The 20,429-nt window shown below is 42.4% G+C and overlaps 1 protein-coding gene across 1 annotated transcript in view; it reads right to left on the bottom strand.

Annotated features, from left to right (window-relative positions):
• RYR2 (ryanodine receptor 2) overlaps positions 1 to 20,429 on the bottom strand; it is a 1,771,220-nt gene that overhangs the window by 210,320 nt on the left and 1,540,471 nt on the right. Inside the window, 2 exon segments of the mRNA XM_029593907.1 lie at positions 8,248 to 8,315; positions 15,801 to 17,104. Coding sequence (XP_029449767.1) covers positions 8,248 to 8,315; positions 15,801 to 17,104 — 1,372 coding nt within the window.

Genomic DNA, 20,429 nt, shown 5'->3' with positions numbered 1-20,429 from the left:
TGGGTAAAAAGACCAATAATTAGTCCCTTTGCTAACCACTCTCAGTGAAGGGACCAATCCCCATTCAAAACTGGGAAACTTTAATTGGCTAAAGTTAACTGTGTAATCCTATACTGATGGACTCAGGGCTCATGAGTACTACTTGGTTTATCATAGGATCAAACTGGAGGTTTTTTCTGTGTTTTTCCTAAGCTCAGGGAACTCTATGCTGTTATCAATAATTGGGATCTGTGAGGACTTGTTGGGCAGTTCTTACCGCCTGCCAGCTGAGGGCCTTGCTAGGTCTCTTGGATTGCCTACATGACCTGCTGTGCAGATGCTCTGACTAGTCCTCCCAGCTCTAGGGCCAGTATTGCCACCAACAGTCATGCTGTTCCTGTTTAGATTTAGATATATTCTGGCTTCATAGTATGCACTCTGCCAGAACGTGGTCCCAGTCTTGGTGCTAATCTTGGTGCAAATCATGTTCCTCGTATGCTCAAGCTCTGGTCCTTCTGGCCCTAATTTCTGGTCTTATGTGGGTCCTATTCTTGAGCATATATATCCTATATTGCTGTTTTGCCTTAGTTTGTTCCGATGCTCCTGTCCGTTTCTGGGTTTTATTCTGAGTATCCTGCATTATTTCAGTGAGCTCCTTCTTGTTTCTGGTTTCTGCTCCTGTGGGTGCCTTCATGTTTTAGGTGTGTCCTTGTCTCCTTTTGTTTTCCGTTCCTGTTGTCCAAGTCCTGCTGGCCACCAGCACCAGAGGGCTCAACCAAAGCAGAATATAGTTGGTTCACGTATAAGATATCCTGTTCCTGTTCAAGTCTGTCTTGTTTACATCCAGACCCTGGCTCCTGATTTTGGAGTCAGAACTCAGGTAGTACCTTTGCTGTTAGGATCCTATGATTCAACCTTATCTTGATTTCTGCTGGAATCTCAGAAAAATAAAGCAAAGTTGCTTATCTGTAACAGTGTTCTCCATAGATAGTAGGATAAAGCAGCCACACAAGTGGATGATGTCATCCTGACAGTGCTGGGATAGAAAAGCTGTCATTGAGCTCACTTTGAGCATTTGCGGGCCTTTCCATGCAGCTGCCTGCCACACAAATCTCCTCAGTGTTTCTGTGAAGCTATTCTTCAACTCTAAGGGGAGGTGAGAGGGATTGTATGATTGATTTATGCTGTTCTCTATGAAGGACAGGTAATCAACTTTGCTTTCTCTGTGGACAAGCAGGATAAAGTCAGCCACAAAGTGGGGACTCCTTAGTGGAGAGTTGCATTTGATTAATTTATTTGAGAACTGTAGAAGTGTTTTGCAACTTATAATTACTGCTTATGGTTCGACAATGCAGTTAAAGAGATTCATTAAATATGCTTTTAAGAATTGCCTGTTCAGAACTGCTTTCCTGATGGGAGGCATTTTCTAGGCAGTAACGAGTTGTAGAAGTATATATGGATGACAAAGTAGAAAGTTTAGCCTTACAGATATCATCTACAGAAGCAGAAAAAGATGTGCCAAGGAAGCTATGGTAGCCCTAAACTGATGGTCTTTCACTTAAAATGTAGATCTGATTAATTGAGCAATATGTGATGCCATCAGATATCCATGTCAATAACATTCTCTTTGTAACTGATACTCCTTGCATATGTAACTGGATTCAAAGTAATGAAGAGTTGAGAAGACTTTCTGTAAGGTTTTTTTCTCTCTAAATAGAATAATAAAGCTCTTCTGAAGTCCAGCATACAAGGAGCTTGGTTTCCCTCATGGGCATGCAGTCTGGAAAAAATGTGGGCAATATGTCAGATTAATTTAAATAAACCTGAGAGATCCTTTTTGATAGAAACATAGAAATGACGGCAGCAAAGGACCAAATGGTTTATCCAGACTGTCCAGTAAGCTTATGGTAATATCTGTTGCGCCTTGTAGGTTACCCCATGCTTATAGGTTTCCCATACCATAAAAGTCAGGTTCCTCATTGGTTGCTGTTTGAATCCAGTTCCCTGTTGAAGCAGAAAGTAATGTCTGATTTGCATCAACCTTATCAAGTGTTATTGTTTAAGGGGTGGCTTTTAAGACCCACATGCATGCGTCCATGTGCACGCGGGTCCCAGCGTGCACATGGATACACCGATTTTATAACATGCACGCGTATGTTATAAAATCCAATGGCCGCGCGCACATGCGCGCCAGATTTTAAAATCCAAGCAGGCGGCCCGCGACTCGCATGTGCAAGAAGGGGGGAAATTTTAGCAAAATATGCACGGCCTCGCAATCGGGCCTCCCCCAGGTCCCTCCCAGTCCGCTGCAATTAATCAGTGAACTTGGAGGGAGCTTTCCTATCACTAACCCTATCCTTCCTACCTCTTCCCCTCTCCTCCCAGACCCTTAACCTAACCTTACCTAGCTCTAATTTTTTTATTTTAATACTTACTGCTCCCCGGGAGCAGAAGTAATCTCCATGTGCTGGCCAGCTGCCGGCACATGCTTCCCTGGGACAGCGGCTAATGGCAGTGTACCAGCCCCCCCCCTCCCCACCCAGACCACGCCCCCCAGCCTGCCCCTTTTGCAGGGCCCGGCACTTTGGCACGTAACAGAGGTTAGGCGTATGAACAGGACCATTCTAAAATGCTTGCGGCACGCGCAAGGCCCGTCCACACGCGTAACCCCTGTTTTTTACATGTGTGGCCCTTTTAAAGTCGAGCCGTAAGGGTAGTAACCACAACATCAGCAAGTTACCCCATATTTGTTTCCCCAGACCATAAAAGTCACAGTCTTCATTGGTCGCTGTATGAATCCATTTCCTCCTTTCCCCCTGCTGTTGAAGCAGAGAGCAATGATAGATTTGCATCAACAGTGTCAAGACTTATTGGTAAAAGAGTAGAAACTGATGGATAAGCAAGTTACTCCATGTACTCTTTTCTTCATTTCCATAGAAATTTAGGATGCATCTTCAAAACTGACCTGTTGTGGAAGATTTCAATATATGGAGTGTTTAAGACCAGGGCTTACAATTTCCTTATTCTTTGAGTAGGAATATGCGCTAATACAAATAGAACTTTTCAGGAGAGGAATCTTAGATTTGTTGATATTAATGGTTCAAAAGGAGGCTTCACTAGCTGATCAAAACCTACATTCAAATCCCAAGGAACGGATGGATCATTCATTGGAGATTTCAGATTCATAAGGTCTTTCATAAATCTAGCAAATGTTGGCTGGTGAGAAATAGACATGCACTCCTAGTCCTCATGGTGTGCTTCTCTAGCACTGAGGCAAACTCTCACAGTTGGTTTTCAGACACAAGTCAGGCTTAGCAGCTATTGCAACAAGAAAGAAACAGGACATTTAAAAGGGTACCTCCAATACCTATTTCCATTATCCTCTAAAACTGAACAGTAGGGGTGTACATAAGAACATAAGAAATGCCATAATGTGTCAGACCATCAAGCCCTTTTTCCAACAGTGGCCAATCCAAGTCACAGGTACCTGACAAGTACCCAAACATTAGACAGACCTCAAGCTACTACTGCTTATTAATTACTGTATTAGCAGTTTATGGATATATCCTCTAGGAACTTATCCAAAACCTTTTTTTAAACCCAGTTACACTAACTGCTGTAACCACATCCTCTGGCAATGAATTCCAGAGCTTAACTATGTGCTAAATGAAAAATAATTTTCTTCGATTTGTTTTAAATGAGCTACTTGCTAACTTCATGAAGTGCCCCCTGGTCCTTCTAACTTTGGTTCTATGTAAACCGACGTGATATGTACTAGTACAGGAACATCGGTATATAAAAGCCTTAAATAAATAAATAAATAAATTTGAGAGAGTAAATAATTGATTTACATTAACTTATTTAAGTCTTTTCATGATTTTGTAGACTTCAATCATATCCCCCCTCAGTCATCTCCTCTCTAAACTGAGCAGCCCTAACTTCTTTAGCCTTTCCTGATAGGGCAGCCGTTCCATGCCCCTTATCATTTTGGTCGCCCTTCTCTGCACTTTCCCCAGTGCAGCTATATCCATGTTGGCTGTGTCCCATCAAACTATGTCTATCTAAATGTTTGTGATTTTATTCTTTATAATAGTTTCCATGATTTTTCCCGGCACTGAAGTCAGGTTCACCAGACTATAGTTTTCCGGATCATCCCTGGATCCCTTTTTAAATATAGGGGTTACATTGGCCATCTTCCAATCTTCAAGTACATCTGATGATTTTAATGATAGGTTACACATTTTTAATAATAGTTCTGAAATTTCATTTTTTCATTCTTCCAGAACCCTGGGGTGAATACCATCTGGTCCAGGTGATTTACTATTCTTCAGTTTGTCAATCAGGCCTACCACATCTTCCAGGTTCACAGTGATTTGGTTCAGTTGATCTGAATCATCACCCATGAAAACGTTCTCTGGAATGGGTATCTCTCCAACATCCTTTTCAGTAAACACTGAAGCAAAGAAATCATTTCATCTTTCCGCGATGGCCTTATCTTCTCTAAGTGCTCCTTTAACCCCTCGATCATCTAACGGTCCAATTGAATCCGTCGCAGGCTTTCTGATATGGATATATTTTAAAAAGGTTTTACTGTGAGTTTTTGCCTCTACGGCCAACTTCTTTTCAAATTCTCTCTTATCATGACTTATCAATGTCTTACATTTAACTTGCCAGCCCTTATGCTTTATCCTATTTTCTTCTGTTGGATCCTTCTTCAAATTTTTCAATGAAGATCTTTTAGCTAAAATAGCCTCTTTCATCTCACCTTTCAACCATGCCGGCAATTGTTTTGCCCTCCTTCCACCTTTCTTAATGTGTGGAATACATCTGGACTGTGCTTCTAGGATGGTATTTTTTAACAATGTCCATGCCTCTTGCATATTTTTTACCTTTGTAGCTGCTCCTTTCAGTTTTTTTCTAGCTATTTTTCTCATTTTAATAAAGTTTTCCTTTTGAAAGTTTAGCACTAGAGCTGTAGATTTACTTACTGTCCCCCCTTCCTGTCATTAATTCAAATTTGATCATATTATAATCACTATTGCCAAGCAGTCCCACCACTGTTACCTCTCTCACCAAATCCTGTGCTCCACTGAGAATTAGATCTAAAATTGTTCACTCTCTCCTCGTTTCCTGAACCAATTGCTCCATAAACTGTCTTTTATTCCATCCAGCAACTTTATCTCTCTAACAGGCCCTGATGTTTCACTTTTATTTCATTTGGTTTTGTTTAGTTTTTCCCATTTATTTTTGCTTTTCTTAGTTTTTTTTTTGTTTATTTACATTTTTCATTTTAGTGCACATAATTTGAGTTTGTGAACACAATTTAATAGTATGCACTAAACCAAATAGTGCATATAGGGAAGGTAGCTTTCAAACTGATGCATTGGCACACATTTATGCACATACATCAGCCCACACCCAGGGATGCGTACATTTTATAACATATATGCGCATGTTACAAAAGTCTTGCTGCGCAAACATGTGCACTGAATTTTAAGTGGGCATGCGCATGTGTGCGCAAATCTCATTTCTACAGCATTAATCAGGGTATGCTGACGCCATTTCCAGTTTTACTAGTTCATCCTCAGTTCACCCAGTTAAGAGAGAGGTCCTCCAAATCCCATCTAGTTTAATAGCCTTTCACTTCTTCCAATTAACCCCAACCCTTAAAACCCCACAGATCTGCCTAGTTTTCTTTAATTTTTAACTTACACCTCCTCTTTAGCAGAAGTAAAGTTATGAGGCAGGGCACGTAAGTATTTATGCGTACATCTCTAGTTCATGCCCTGAAATGCACATGCCCCACCTATGCTCCGCCCACACTCTGCCCCTTTTTTAAAATCTTTAGAGATGTGCATGCAGTGGGAGATATGCACATATCCAGGCGGCTTTTAAACTCTGCTTGGTGCACACATGCCTGACTTATTCATGCATCCCCTAATTAAAGTGCGTGCTGGGCTTTTAAAATTTCCCTCTAAATAAAATTTGTTTAAAACATGACATTTTGTGTGTTTTTTTATTGTTTTGTTTTAGAAACAATATGAAACAAAATACAGGGTGCGAGATAGAATCAAAAGCCACAGATACATCCAAAAAAACCAGCAATGATAGAATGTCTCCAATCAAATTCACTTAAAATCAAATCTCCCACAGAAACTGTGTCTTGGTGCTGTGGCCTTCACAGAAGACCACACTGATGATTATTCAAAATCCTATTTTCATTGAAAAAAATCTATCAGTTGGGTCAACACCTCTTTCTCTGGACTTTCCCAAGAAATGGAAGAACTATGATAGGTCTATAACGCAAAGGTTAATTGACTGGAACGTAACCATTCTTTAGGATAGGACAAACAATTGCCTTTTTAAATTGATCCAGAACCACATCATCCAAGAATAAATTAACATAATTAGAATATCTAAAAAAAAAAAAAAATCTTAACCCATCCAGCAATCATACTGGTCAAACATCAAGAGGGCAAAAAAAAAAAGATTGCTACTTAGATACTGCTACGCTCATCTCAGCAGAAACAGCTGCAGAAAATGTATCCTACTTTATCACAGGTTCTGGGCTGTAATAGTTGGGGCAGAGTCCAAATTACCAAAAACACTATTAATGGCCTTACAAATCATAGACAACGTTTTACTGCAATGTTTGGAAAAAGTGTCAACAGTCCACTCCAATCTAACTCCTCACATTCTGTGGGGGCTCGACCAAATGGGAAACCATCCGAAAAGAGTTCATGAAGGCTGTTTAATGAAGCTTTCACGTAGCAAACTCACATTTATACAACAGTCTAGCAACAATCTAGCAATGACATTTTTCTCTGGCCTGAGGATTTGGACAGTTCTGCCAATATCTTTCAGAGCACCGCATGGGTCTTTCTTCCTCCACTAACAGAGTATTATAAAGGAATATGTAGTCTTGCCAAAGGAAAACCGACATATTGTAAAACTAGTTGCTGAATTATTGTTTATTGTAAACCGAAGTGATGTTTATAATGTTCCGCAGGTATATTAAAAAAATTTCTAAATAAAATAAAAATAAATAAATAAAATACTTAGAGGCACATTAATTACCCCTGTCAAAGCTTCAATCAAAGAGGCAGTAAGCATATACTAATTTATCTTTTACAACATCCCATTCTGCACAAACCTTTGTCATATCAATCTCACCACGAGATTGGCACAGAACCTCCACTGGAACAAGGGGAAGCAGTTGTTTACCAAGTTCAAATTTAAAACTCATAATCTAATGAAATAGTTCTAATGTCTGGGATTGCCGTAGACTGCCCCAAGTCCAAGGGACTTTCCATTTTTGTTGTATTTAACTGCAACATGTTCCCAATGAACATGCCTTTAGACCAAGACCACACTCAACTCCAAGAGGGAAGTGCAACTAGAAATCATCTGCACAAAAAACGTAAGGATTGAATAACTTTGCTTAAAAGAAGCAAATATAAATTAAACAGAATTTATACCTAGTTCTGCTTTCTTTTTATGGCAGGGATAAGAGAAGTGAATGGGAGGGAAGGGAGAATGGAGGAGGGGATGAAAACTATAGGAGGAGGATGACGAGGATTGACGGGGGAGGTTGGGATGGAAGATTTGAAGGGATGGATGGGGGAAAGGGAAGAATAGTACTGGGGTTTTTTGGGAGCATATGAGAGGGTTGGTACTTAAGATTTTTATGGGAAAAGTAGTGTGTTATGTTGCTTATTGTATAACATTAGTTTAATGTTTTATTATAACCTGCTTTAGGATCTACAATATATAGTGGGTACACAAATATGAAATATAAATACATATATTCTGGAAAATGTAATATTTGGCTGCTATTCATCTCCTAAGGCCCAAAACAGCCAGAGCATCAACCTCATAAATATGTCAAATTATGTTATAAATGTCTCATAATTATGTCAAACAATAATTACTTAGTAATGTATACCAAAATAGGACAGAAGTAGGACTTTCTTGTACTAAACTTCTTAATTCTAGAATATTCTTTCCGCATGTATAGTAAAAGTTGCATTGTTAGAAATATATCTGCCTGAAATAGTATAAAACTTACAAATATGCTTTCCTCATGGTTTTTGTGAGCTGATGCTTTATTTTTTATTGTTAAACTTACAGCATACTGCTTTCATTTTTTGTAAAGCACTTTTATAAACTTCAACAATAATAGAAGAAAAAATGAACAAAGAAGTTAAATAAAAGAAATAAGCAAACTTATTTTCTTGGAGACCCCAACAGACATTGAGGTACACATACTCAGCTTTCTCTGGCTCAGCTTTAGTTTCTTCTTTTTCATTCCTTTCATCTTCTTTGGCCGTCTGCCCCTGTTGTGAGTAACAGAACAAGAAATTAAAGTAATACTGTTTGACCTTCTAATGAGTAGAAAGAGACAGGCCTCCTGAATGTTAAATATATGAACAGAATACTTGTTCTAAGTGCCATGACTGAAAACATTTCAGTTTTGTAGTAGGTATATTAATGGCTTAGAAGCCAGCAAGTCAGTCTTCAGACCTAACTGTCTGAATTTTCACTTAAATATTCACCTAAATCTAACCATCCAAAATTGGACTGGTTAGATTTAGAACAGCTATTAGTGTAGCTGGGGTTGCCTGCTTAACCTTAGTCAGTGCGCGCTGTCCAATTTAGTATAAGCCCAGCCCAGGAATGCTCCTGGAGCTGCACTCTTTTTGCTAGGCTATGGGGCAGATTTTCAAAGGTATATGCGCCTAACCCACAAAAAGCTGCCCCTTCCACCCCCTGCGCACGCTGAGCCTATCTTGCATAGGGGCTTTCCTGGGGGGCGTGTCGGGGGCGTGTCGGGGGCGTGTCGCGGCTGGCGCATCATCGGGGATGTTCCGGGGGCGGGGCCACAAGCGTGGTTCCGGCCCAGGGGTGTTCCAGGGGCGTGGCCGTGGCCTCCAGACCAGCCCCCAGACCGGAACATGGCGCACAAGTTACGCCTGCCTGAGGCAGGCGTAACTTGTGCGCCATGTTCCGATTTCGGAGAGGCCTCGGAGGGAATGGAGGATGGCTGCGCGGCTTGGCGTGTGCAGGCTGCCGATTTTGTGCAGCCTTGTGGGCGCCGACCCTGTATTTTATAACATGCGCGCGGCAGCGCACACATGTTATAAAATCGGGAGTAGATTTGTTCGCGCCGGGCTGCACGAACAAATCTACTCCCGCACGCACCTTTTAAAATCTACCTCTATTTGTCCACCTTTTAGCTCAGGTGGTTAAATTTTGCCAGTCAGTGGGAGAAAATGAGAAGTCAAAGTAAGCCAGTTAAACCTTTTTAGAATTGACCATCAAGTAAGAAAGTATGTATTATTGCTAAGTCTTTTTCCAAGATACTAATCACAAAAGGCTTCACTTTCTTGGCTTATTCTTACATTGGTCCAATCAAATATATCACAATAAACAAATAATCCAAAATAATCAAAAGAACTAAAGTGTGGGGAATCTTTTTTAATATGAAAAGATCAGATGCATCATTTTTTTTCATTTTTATTTTCTTTTAGATTATTTATATTCATCTGGACATTTTGAATTCTGTATTCTGGGAGTTTAAAGAATAATTATTTGTGTGAATGGAATGCTATAATTTAAAAAGACTTCCCAGGCTAAATAGATAAAAAAGACATTAACATTTGCTTGAAGAGGATAGAGCTCATTCCTTGTCAGATGCACGTGCATAGTCAGATGTCACTTGCCTACAATGATGAATTTGTCATTAACACAGCCTTTGTGTTGCTTAAGCCACCTTGCAATAGGGCAGGTATAGGCAGCTCTGGTCCTAGAGTGTCACAAACAGGTATGGCTTTCAGGACATCCACAATGAATAGGCATGAAATACATTTGCATAAAATAGAGGCAGTGCATGAAAACACAGTTGTGCTCATATGTGTACATACCCCTGGCAGAATTTGTAAGATGTGTAGCATTTAAAAAAAAACAACTTGAGTGATCAGACAAAACACGTCTGCTATTTTTAATGTTTGAAATTAAACTATTATGCATTACAGAATAGCACAATCATTAAACAAACGATAGCAATAAAGAAAATAATAAAATGGTCCTGTTAAAAAGTTTGCATACCATTAAAGATGAATTTTAAAAGCCCAATGCAAGCCAAAACTGGGAAATATGCAAGTATGTCCATCTGACATGCACTGAGCAGATTTTTAAAAGCCGCCCAAGTACGCACGTATCTCAAAGTATGCGCACAAATGAAAAAGTCCAAAAAAGGGGCGAGGCATGGGCGTGGTCTAGATGGGGAGAGGGCGTTCTGGATTTATGAATGAAACCGGCACATAAAAACTTATGGGGTAGATTTTTAAAGAAGGTCGCAGCGCGCACATATGCGCCAGATTTTGTCAACCGCACACGTATGTGTGGGCAGCGCGCGCAAGTTGGATAGACTTTATCAAATTTTGCGTGGCAATGAGAATGGGCCTCTCCCGGTTCCCTCCACTCCATTCCAATTAAGGAGCGGACTGGGAGGCAACTTCCCTATCTCCCTGCCAATATTTCCTCCCTCTTCCTCTGTCCTTCCCACCCCCTAAACCTTTTACCCTACCTTTTTTTTTTTTAATTTTGTTGCTTACTGCTTCGTTGGAGCAGTAGCAACTTGCGTGCGACGTTAGTCCCTTCTCTGGAACAGTGGCAAATGACCGTTGTACCGGCCGTCTCCAGCCCCGCCCCTCTCCTTTGGCCCGGCACTTTTGCACATAACAGGAGTCACGCACGCAGCCAGGCCCCTTCTAAAATGTGCGTGGCGTGCGCAAGGCCCGGCCGTGCGCATAACCCCCAGAATTTATGCGTGTGGGTGATTAAAAATCAGGCCTTATGTGTGCGCTGAGGTTCCATTCCATGTAACTTTACTTCTGCTGTGGATGGCGTGTAAGTCCTAAAAAAAAATATATAGGCATGTCACCCAGAATTTAAAGGATTGGGGATAGGAGGGGAAAAGGAAGGCTATTTAAATAGGGGGGTTACGAAGGCCTATCCCTTACCTGAATGAACTGGAAAGAAAGTGATTTAACTGGTAATTGCGTCGGAGCGCATTTCTATTAACGTCCCCCAAATTACATGGTAGAGGCAGCATTTACAGGCAATGCACATTTCCATATAAATTTGTACATACATGTACACACATTCAGCCTATTTTATAGCATGCTTGCATATATGTGCGTATGTGATAAAATGGCTGCATCTCTGGATGCGAGCCAGCATATGTACGTACATGTGCACCCGTATACTGTTTTAAAGTTATTGTCTTACCCTAGATTCATCAAAATAATATAAATATAGCAGAAATAGCGGGGTGGATTTGAGGGGTGATTTTACATGCACAGTCAGAGGAATTAACTGCAAATAGTAATTAGCTCCTCTTGTATGTGCCTTTCATTGATTCAACCCTCAAATCCAACCCACCCCCCAAACCCACCCCGAATTGAAAATGTCCCCTCTTACTCTGTCTCTCTCTCTCATAAAAACATTTCAAGTTAGCAGATCCTCATTTCCATTAACTATACCCACTTGCATATAAAATGTAAAATTTGCATACTAACACATGTTGTGATAGTTCTTAATATCGTGTTTTGCCCCCTTTTGCATCAATGATGGCTTGCAGGCTTTTGTGATAGTTGTGAATGAGGCCCTTTATTTTCTCATTTGCTAAAGCTGCCTATTCTTCTTGGCAAAAAGCCTCCAGATCCTGTAAATTCTTTGGTTGTCTAGCATGAACTGCATGTTTGAGTTCTCCCCTAAGTGGCTCAATGATGTTGAGGTCAGAAGGCTGATGGCCACTTCAGAACCTTCACTTTCTTCTGCTGCAGCCGCTTAAGGGTAAATTTAGCCTTATGTTCTGTATCATTGTCATGTTAGAAAGTCCAAGTGTGCCCCATGTGCAGCATCCTGGCTGAGAAATGCAATTTCTCCCCCAATATTTTATCATAAGATGCTGCATTTATCCTGCCATCAATTTTGACTAAATTCCCTGAGCTGCTGTAGCTCCCCCCTCCCCCCCCCAAAAAAAAAGCAGCAGAGATCTACCGTCATGCCTCACAGTAGGAATGGTGTGCTTCTCTTCATTGGCCTTGTGACGCTTCTCCAAATTCAGAGTTTATGGTTGTGACCCCAAAGTTAAATTTTGGTCTCATCACTCCAAATTCCAGAAGTTCTGAGGCTTCTCTAGGTGCTGTTTGGAGTATTTTAAGCAGGCTGTTTTGTGGCGATGGTGTAGCAGTGGCTTTTTTCTGGCAACTCTAACATACAACCCATTTTTATTCAAGTATCTCCTTATTGTGCATTCTGAAATAGTACCATTACTTTACTTCAAAGAAGCCTATTGTTGTGGGAACTCTGGAATCGGTCCCATCTCTGGGATTTTGTGTATCCTTGGCCACAACGCAAACGCAGAGGAGCTCCGGGAAGCACCAAGGCAGGCGAGGAGTGTCCAAGCTCAGGCTGAAGATGTAGAACCCCGATCTCTGCCGAACCAGAACGTATCAAAGAGACCAGCAATGCAATGTCGGTCTCTGGGGTAGCCCTCCGGCCACTCGATAGCCCTTTCGGACCTGCCATATGGAACAGCAAATGTGACAGGATGGACAGAGGCTGAAGGGTGTAGACATTAAATGAAGACGAAGACTCAGGATACGTGAGGGCTTCACTTGAAAAGTCAGGATACTTGAAGGTTGAGACAAAGACTTGTAGATTGAGACGAGACTCAAGATACTTAAAGAATTGACACGAAGACTCTGAATACGTGAGGGCTTCACATGAAGAATCAGGATACATGAAGAGAAGGACACTGAAAATGTCACATGTTGCTTGAAGAATACTGAGTAGGTACTGCCACATCATGCACCCTACTCAGCCAAACAGGGCTGTCGCGGACCACACTATTCCAAGCTCAGGTTGATCGAAGAATCAAAGTGAAGACTCAGGCAAGGCCTGCACCGAAGCGTGCCTTCCACAGCCAGTCAAGGCAAGGACCACACCAATGGAATAGGTTTTAGGTAGAGTTCATTCATATAGGAAAGGTCCGGACAGGATTCAGGATGAGGAGAAGACTTCAGGGTCCAGAGGCTTGGAGTAAGGCTTGGCGCGGAGCTTGAGTGAACTCGGAGGATGGCACCTGAAGCTTGAAGACTAAAACTGGGGTTCCGGATAAGGAAGCCCTCAGGATGCAGGGGCTCGGAGTAAAACTCGGTGTGGTGCTCGAGCGAACTTGGAGTATGGAAGCTGATGCTGGGAGAATAAAAGTCGGGATCATCTGTAGGTTTATGCTGCCATAGTGGAGGACATCCGCATACTTGAAGATCAGGATGAGAAGACATCGGAAGCCCAGAAGATCTGAAAAACGGAACATCAGCAGATCTGAGGAAAAGGACAAAGAAAACATCATGACGACTAGAACTGACGAGACGAACATAAGAGACATCAGAATATGGACGAGAGGACACAGGATCCGACTGGAACTGACAAGAAGAAGATGCAGGTTCAGACAAGAGACCACAATGAAGATGAAGACATGGAATTCCAACATGGAACAGAGTGCCAATGAGAAGCAAGATGGAAGAGAAGTCCTAAGGAGGACTGGCTCCATGCGAAGGCAACGAAGCAATGAAGGCAGGACCCTTTTGTAGGGCTGAAGAGGTGACTCCCACAATGATGTCACAGGAGCACCACTCCCTCATTGGCCCTTTAAATATGAAGAGGAGGCGCAGCCCCGCACCTAAGGAGAGGAGTGCACTACCCTGGAGAGCGGCCATGCTGCAGACGCAGTGCAGGAAGAGGGCTAGGCCAGGAACAGGCCTTGACGCTGAAGCGGCGGCGTCCTGCCATGAAGGAACAGCTGAGGGCGGCTACCTGCCGCAAACGAGACCGAGGATGAAGGTCCTTCCCCACAGAAGGCACAAGGTGAGCATCGGCAGCCTCCGGGCCGCATAGAAGTGCTGATGTGGCCTCCTGGTCACAATGCCAAGGTCCAGATGGCTCCCTGCCACCGAGCAAGATGAAAGTGTCGGTGGTCTCTGGACCGCATGAGGGGTGACGGCAGCTGCGGGCCCGCCACCGACCACGGCGGCTCAAGCTGCGAAGCAGGGAGGAGCCGGAGTGTCGGTGACCTTCTCGCCGCAAGGACAGGACCCGGGCGGCTCCAGCCGCATGGAAGGCATGGTGGCGTTTCCCTCCCGTACTCTCCAGGACGTCAGCGGCCTCTGAGCCGCATGGGACAGGCAGCGGCTCTGGCTGCGCAGGGGGAACGTCGGCGACCTCCGGGCCACTGAAGAAGGAAAAAGAAGGAGGTGAGAGGCTGCCCGTAGCTCTGGCTACGTGCAGGATTATAACACCTATATTTCAGAAGACAATATTTGTGGGTTTTTCTTTGAATCCTGGCAAATATTCCTGACAGTTCTGTCTGAAATCTTTCCTGGTCTACCTGACCGTGTCTTGGTATTAACTGAACCCATAATTTTCCACTTCTTGGCACTTTCAAATCTTTGGATAACTTTTTATATCATTTTCCTGACTTATAAAGTTGAGCTACTTTTGCTTGCAGATCTTTTGAGAGCTTTTTTACTTTTCCCATGCTTCAGTAATCACCAAAGTCAGTGCAGCTCTGGATGAAATGCACAAAGATTTCTCAAGAGCTATGAAACTCATTCACTATTTATACACAAACAAATTACAATTAAACAAAGCACAGGTGTGGCTACCTACCCCTCATTGCTATCTCAAACTGTGGTGTCAACTTGAGTGTATATTATCTGCCCAACCATTCAAGGGTATGCAAATTTATGAACAGGACCATTTTATTATTTCCTTTATTGCTTTGATTTGTTTAATGATTGTGCTATTCTATGATGCATAATAATTTAATTTGAAACACATTTAAAATAACAGACATGTTTTGTCTGATCACCTGTGTTTTTTAAAATGCTACACATCTTACAAATTTTACCAGGGATATGTGAACTTATGAGCACAACTGTATATCTCATGCATATTGCTGAGGCCAATTTTGTAACATAGCGCTTGTGTATGCATAATTTTCAAAGCCAATTCACACACATATGTCCATTTCGAAAATCATTCACATAATGTGCATACACATGCACATTTATGTCTGAATGGGAGCAGGTATAAATTTTCATAAGTGCATACTTCTGAATTTAGATAATATGTGTGTAAATGGTTTGCCTGCCCTAAGTCCACCCCCAAGGACATCTCTTTCAAGTGCACAAAAGAGTATGTGTGAAATTGCTTCCGCACATACATTTACATGTACAACCTCCAGAGTAATTTTCAAAAGGCATATATACACATGTAAAATTGCATTTCATGAATGTATATGTTTTTGAAAATCCACTCCTAAGTGGATATCCTGATAACAAGAACAGAGTTGCCTATCCCTGTGCTAAGGCCTGTACTATTAATGGTATGAGAAGCATCAAAAGAAAATTCAGAGCCACTAGTTTAAGCAAAATCAAAGCTAATCAAACCATGGCATTTTGGGGGTAATTATTCAACAACCCCCCCTCCCCTAAATTTGGTGCAAATATGCAAATTCTTGGATGCATGTTTGCAGGGGAAATACTCCCACCAAATTTACCTGCGCGCAATTATACCTACTATTATGTGCATGAAAAATCTTGGGGGGGGGGGGGGGAGGGAGAATTTACATGTGTACTTATGAAAATGTGTGCAAAATAACTTTGAAAATTGTCCTCAAGTTGCATAGCTTTGGAGTGAATTTCAATTACATATATTTAAATACAGGAAAATTGAAATGGATATATTACCTTGATTTTTTGTTGTAGATCAGGTAATGGAAGCAAGGCAGGGGAGCTCATCATATCACTCAAGCCAGCATTTGGATTATGTGGAATCAGCTTATACTGACCTCCTTCCCTTTTCAAGTCTAAGCCAAATATATCAGGGAGCAAATCACTGTCATCTGTCAAAGCTGTCAGGTCTGTCAAGTCCTCTGAGGGTAAAGATGTGTCTGTGTAACGTTTGTCTGCTTCTTCACCTTCACCACGCACTTCATCTTGAGTGGGGTCAGGCATGTTGGCTAAAAGCTCAGTCACTTTGATTTTCTTAGCTCCTTCAACCAGACTTCCTCCCAGCAATAAACTGCACGTGAGGCGAAAGAAGCCTCTACAGACACTAGTAGTGAAGTGCCAAAGGCCCATCATTACACTCCAGTAAGAGAAAAACAAAGCCAAAAACATATCCTTCATGGTCATTTTCTTTATTTTCTTTATCTGCTTCTTAAGGCTCTTTATACTGAGCATTCTCATGAGAGTAATTAAATTGTACTTGAGAGCTATTAATGCTGACTTGAGTGTTACAGTAGAAAAGAAACCCATCCTAGGGTCCTGCACTTCAGGCTTATCCTTATCATTCTCTTCCTTGTTTGATGACCTCTCGTTCAAGTCCGATTCAGAGATCTGGGCGGCTAGTTGCATTTCAAAGATGGTGTCCTCACAAAAATTCACAAACAGCTCCATTTTTTCCTTTTCCCCGCCTTCATTTACCACATCAAAGATAAACTGCCTTTTGGACTCTTTGACCTGAGGTTTCTCCCACTGGGTTCGACTGGATTCGCTTATCTCAAAATAAACTCTCTCAATGCGTTTTGCGCTGCCCATTATCTCTATGCGGCCTAAGTATGGCTGGAAATAGTTAAGTACACTGTCTGCCAGTTCAAGAAAGGTCTGCAGTCGGGTGTCATGGGGCATGTGCTCTGACAAATTGGTTAAGAGGACAGCAACATTAAAACCAATGTCTTTGGCAGGTTCATGGAACCGTTTCACAAACTCTTCGTAATCCAGAGTCTCATTCTCATCGGTCTCTGCACAGAACAGCAGAAACTCAGTTTCAGATTGTGTGTAATGTTTATGGCTTTCCATTGCCTTCTGGAAGTCTCTCTTGGAAATAATACCCTTGCCATCAAGATCATATTCTTTGAAAGCATCAGAAGTTGTCAGATTCTTGAGTTTTAAAAACATGTCAAAAAACTTAAGGATCATCTCTACGTTGTTAGAAGACTCGACCAGCATGTCAACCATCTGCTTGCCAATCGTTCCATTTACAACATTACCTAAAGATGATCAAATGAATTTTCAAACATTACTAACAGTGAACAGTATGACAAAACAGAAATGTTTCATAATTACCATTAAAATTATTTACATTATTAAACTCAGTCCAGTATAGACACAGAGAGCTTTAGTTTTCTCTTTCTAATGAGCTCACCTTTCAAAACTGTCCATGGTACAGCATTTGTTTGTGTAAGTGGGCCCACATAGATTAATGCTAGTATTTTATAAACTTTATAGTGGGAGCTGCAGTTTATAAATTACTATGCATTTCTGCCCTGAAAATGCATGTGAATGTTTCAGTACACAGATATATTTGTAGTGCAGGAACACTCATACTTTCTCTACCCATTTTATAAAATTATATAATTAGTTATTTATTTGTTTTTACTATCTGTGTTTATAATATTAGTTTAAGATTGTGTTTTTTTAAGTTTTTTAACCACTTATATTGTATATTTTTATTTTTAAAATACGAGTATAAGTTTAATTGAGGTTCAAATGATCTTATTTACCTTTATTGTCTTTTATTATTGATATTTTATTGATCTTTATGATTTTATTTTCTTTAATGTGTTTTCAATATTATTGAAAACACATTAAAGATGCAGATATGGCGCTGCTCTCTAAATTGGTGGTGGGGTGGAGGGGAATTAGGGCTGGAGGGTACTGGAAGCCAATAGTAACAGGTGGGAGAGAAAAAAAGGGGAAAAAAATGGATAAAGTGCGTAGCTTGCTGGGCAGACTGGATGGGCCGTTTGGTCTTCTTCTGCCGTCATTTCTATGTTTCTATATGTTTATTGATATTAATGTTTTAATCTACTGATATTTCTATAAACCAATGTGACAGTAATTGAGTCTGGGAGCCGTGACTTCCGTTCTAGTTCCCTTCACAATCCCCCCCATTTTCCAATCCCGAAATGAATGCACGTTACACTGTAATCTTGGTATTAAGCGGCCGCAGCTTTTATTAACATAACCATTAATATGAAATCAACATTATAACAACTTCACCCCACCCGAGACAATCCTTTGGTTCCACCACTTTTTGGGACCACTCCCCTTTCTGCCACCCACCACGATTCCAGCAAGGGCGACATCACTTCCGACCCCCCTCCATGTTTACAAGTAAGGGGGTCCTGCCTCTGGGCTTGATCCCCACCCCTCCGACAACCTGCCTTTCATCAGCCCTGCGGCTGACTGTGGGTACCCACCACCAGTGCCAGGCAATATTTACACTTGCCTGGTGCCCCCCCAAACACCAACCCCTAGCTGCGGCCCTTTCACACCCGTGCGCAGTTCCTTTCGAGTGTCTCCTGTATTTCATTGTTGAACAGGTTGTATACGATATCCAATAGATGTACTCTGTCCTGCCGGTAAAGGCCCTTGCACTGTCCATCCACCCATTCGTGCTGTATCTGACACGCCCCCTAGTGCACTAACCATCCTCCAATTTGTCTATTTAACTTTTTCCGGGCTCTCCCCCATAACTTCTGTTTTGCAAATTTAAAGCGTGATATGATGTCAGACCAGCAAATAAGAGCTCCCGGGAATCATGATTGTATTTCCCGTAGATCCCTCTTTACCTGCTGTAAGAGCTGTCTGCATGACACTGCCCCTAAATCGTTCCCACCCAAGTGTATTATTATGATGTCCGGCATTGCCAACGATTCCCTGGGGAATCGCTGCCCCCAGCGCATTCCACGCTTCCCCATCCAAATGATGCGCACCCACCGGCGTACCAAACCTAAATGTGGGCCGTATCTGCCACCCAATGCATGAATGAGTGCCCCACGATCCACACTTGTACCGGCCTAGGATATGATCCTGCAATTATAAAACACTCTAATTAATCACATACGTCACCCAACTTATGCCACATTAACACCAACAAGTCATGCGTTATGGGATGCTGCCTGTCCCTCTTGACCCCCAGCTTTCATCCCCAACCCGTCAACATTTTTCGTGTCAGAAATCCTTTGGTTGGGTCCCCCCAACCCTGCGCTCCTATGAAAAATGCCAGGCCAGCTAGTTGCTTCACCACTATGCCCCCTGGACAGTCCAGCATCCTTGGCTCACAATATGTATGCCACAATCAGTTCCTCTGCCACCGGTCCTTCTTTCCAATCATGTTGTCTCAGGAAGGAGAGCACTCTCCCGTATCCCCTGCAATAAGCATCCCACATAGTGGGAGCCACAGATTGCTGTAACAGATCTACTATGGTTGGAGATCAACTGACCATACATGCTCCGGTACTGGAGTCGCCACCTCATTGGCGGTGGGTACCTGTTTGCGGAACAAAGACCATTTAGCATGATATAGAGAATCCGCTACACCATTGCAAGCCCCCGGAACGTGACATGTCTTTACCATGGTATTAATGTGCAGACTACTCAGCACTACCTGCCGAAACAGGTCCGCCACCTGTGGACATTTTGCTGACTGCCTGTTGTTGACAGAACCCACGGCTTGGTTGTCACACCAGAAGACAATGTGTTTGTTAGTCCCGCAACCGCTCTCCCCATATTTCCAGCACCACCCAGATGGGAAAAAACTCCAGGAATGTTATATTTGTTGTTATTCCTTCGTTCAACCATGACGTCGGCCATTGCGCGGCGGACCATGCACCTTGGCAGTAAACACTGAATCCCCAACCTCCTGAAGCATCTGAATAAATGTCCAGTTCCCAACTTGACACCGGGAGCTCCTGCCATACAGATATGCCATTGTAACTGCTCAGGAATGAGGCCCATATCGTAAGATCCTTGCGTATGGGTTTTGAAATTCTGATGAAATGATGCGGATGGCGCACCCCTGCCTTAGCAGCGGCTAGTCTGCGCAGGAAGGCTCTACCCATTGGGATTACCTGTCAGGCAAAGTTAAATGCTCCCAACATTGCCTGCACCTCCCGCAGTGTCATCTTCTTAGCCCTTGATGCCTTGTCCAATATGTCTCGCAATTTTTGGAGTTTGTCTGATGGCAGCCTGGATATCATTCTCTTGGAATCCAACTCGATGCCAAGGAAGCACATGGTGGTAGTTGGCCCCTCTGTCTTCTCCTGTGCCAACGGAACTCCAAAATCCTCTGCCACATCCTGAAAGGTAAGTAACAGACAAGCCGCCGCCTCTGTTCCTGCTGGACCGATGAAAAGAAGTTGTCCAAGTAGTGGATTGTATTGTCTGCTGCAGCCCTTTTTGCCGTCACCCATTAAGAATGAACTGAAGGCCTCGAAATAGGCGCAGGACATGGAGCACCCCATGGGCATGCACTTGTCAAAGTAAATCAGCCTATGGAACTTAAATCCCAACAACGGGAAGCTGGATGGG

Source organism: Rhinatrema bivittatum, chromosome 3 (genome assembly GCF_901001135.1).
Source record: "Rhinatrema bivittatum chromosome 3, aRhiBiv1.1, whole genome shotgun sequence".
In the NCBI taxonomy this organism is placed as follows: Eukaryota; Metazoa; Chordata; class Amphibia; order Gymnophiona; family Rhinatrematidae; genus Rhinatrema; species Rhinatrema bivittatum.
Note: the sequence above shows the minus strand (reverse complement) of the source record. Positions and strands in the feature narration are given on the sequence as shown.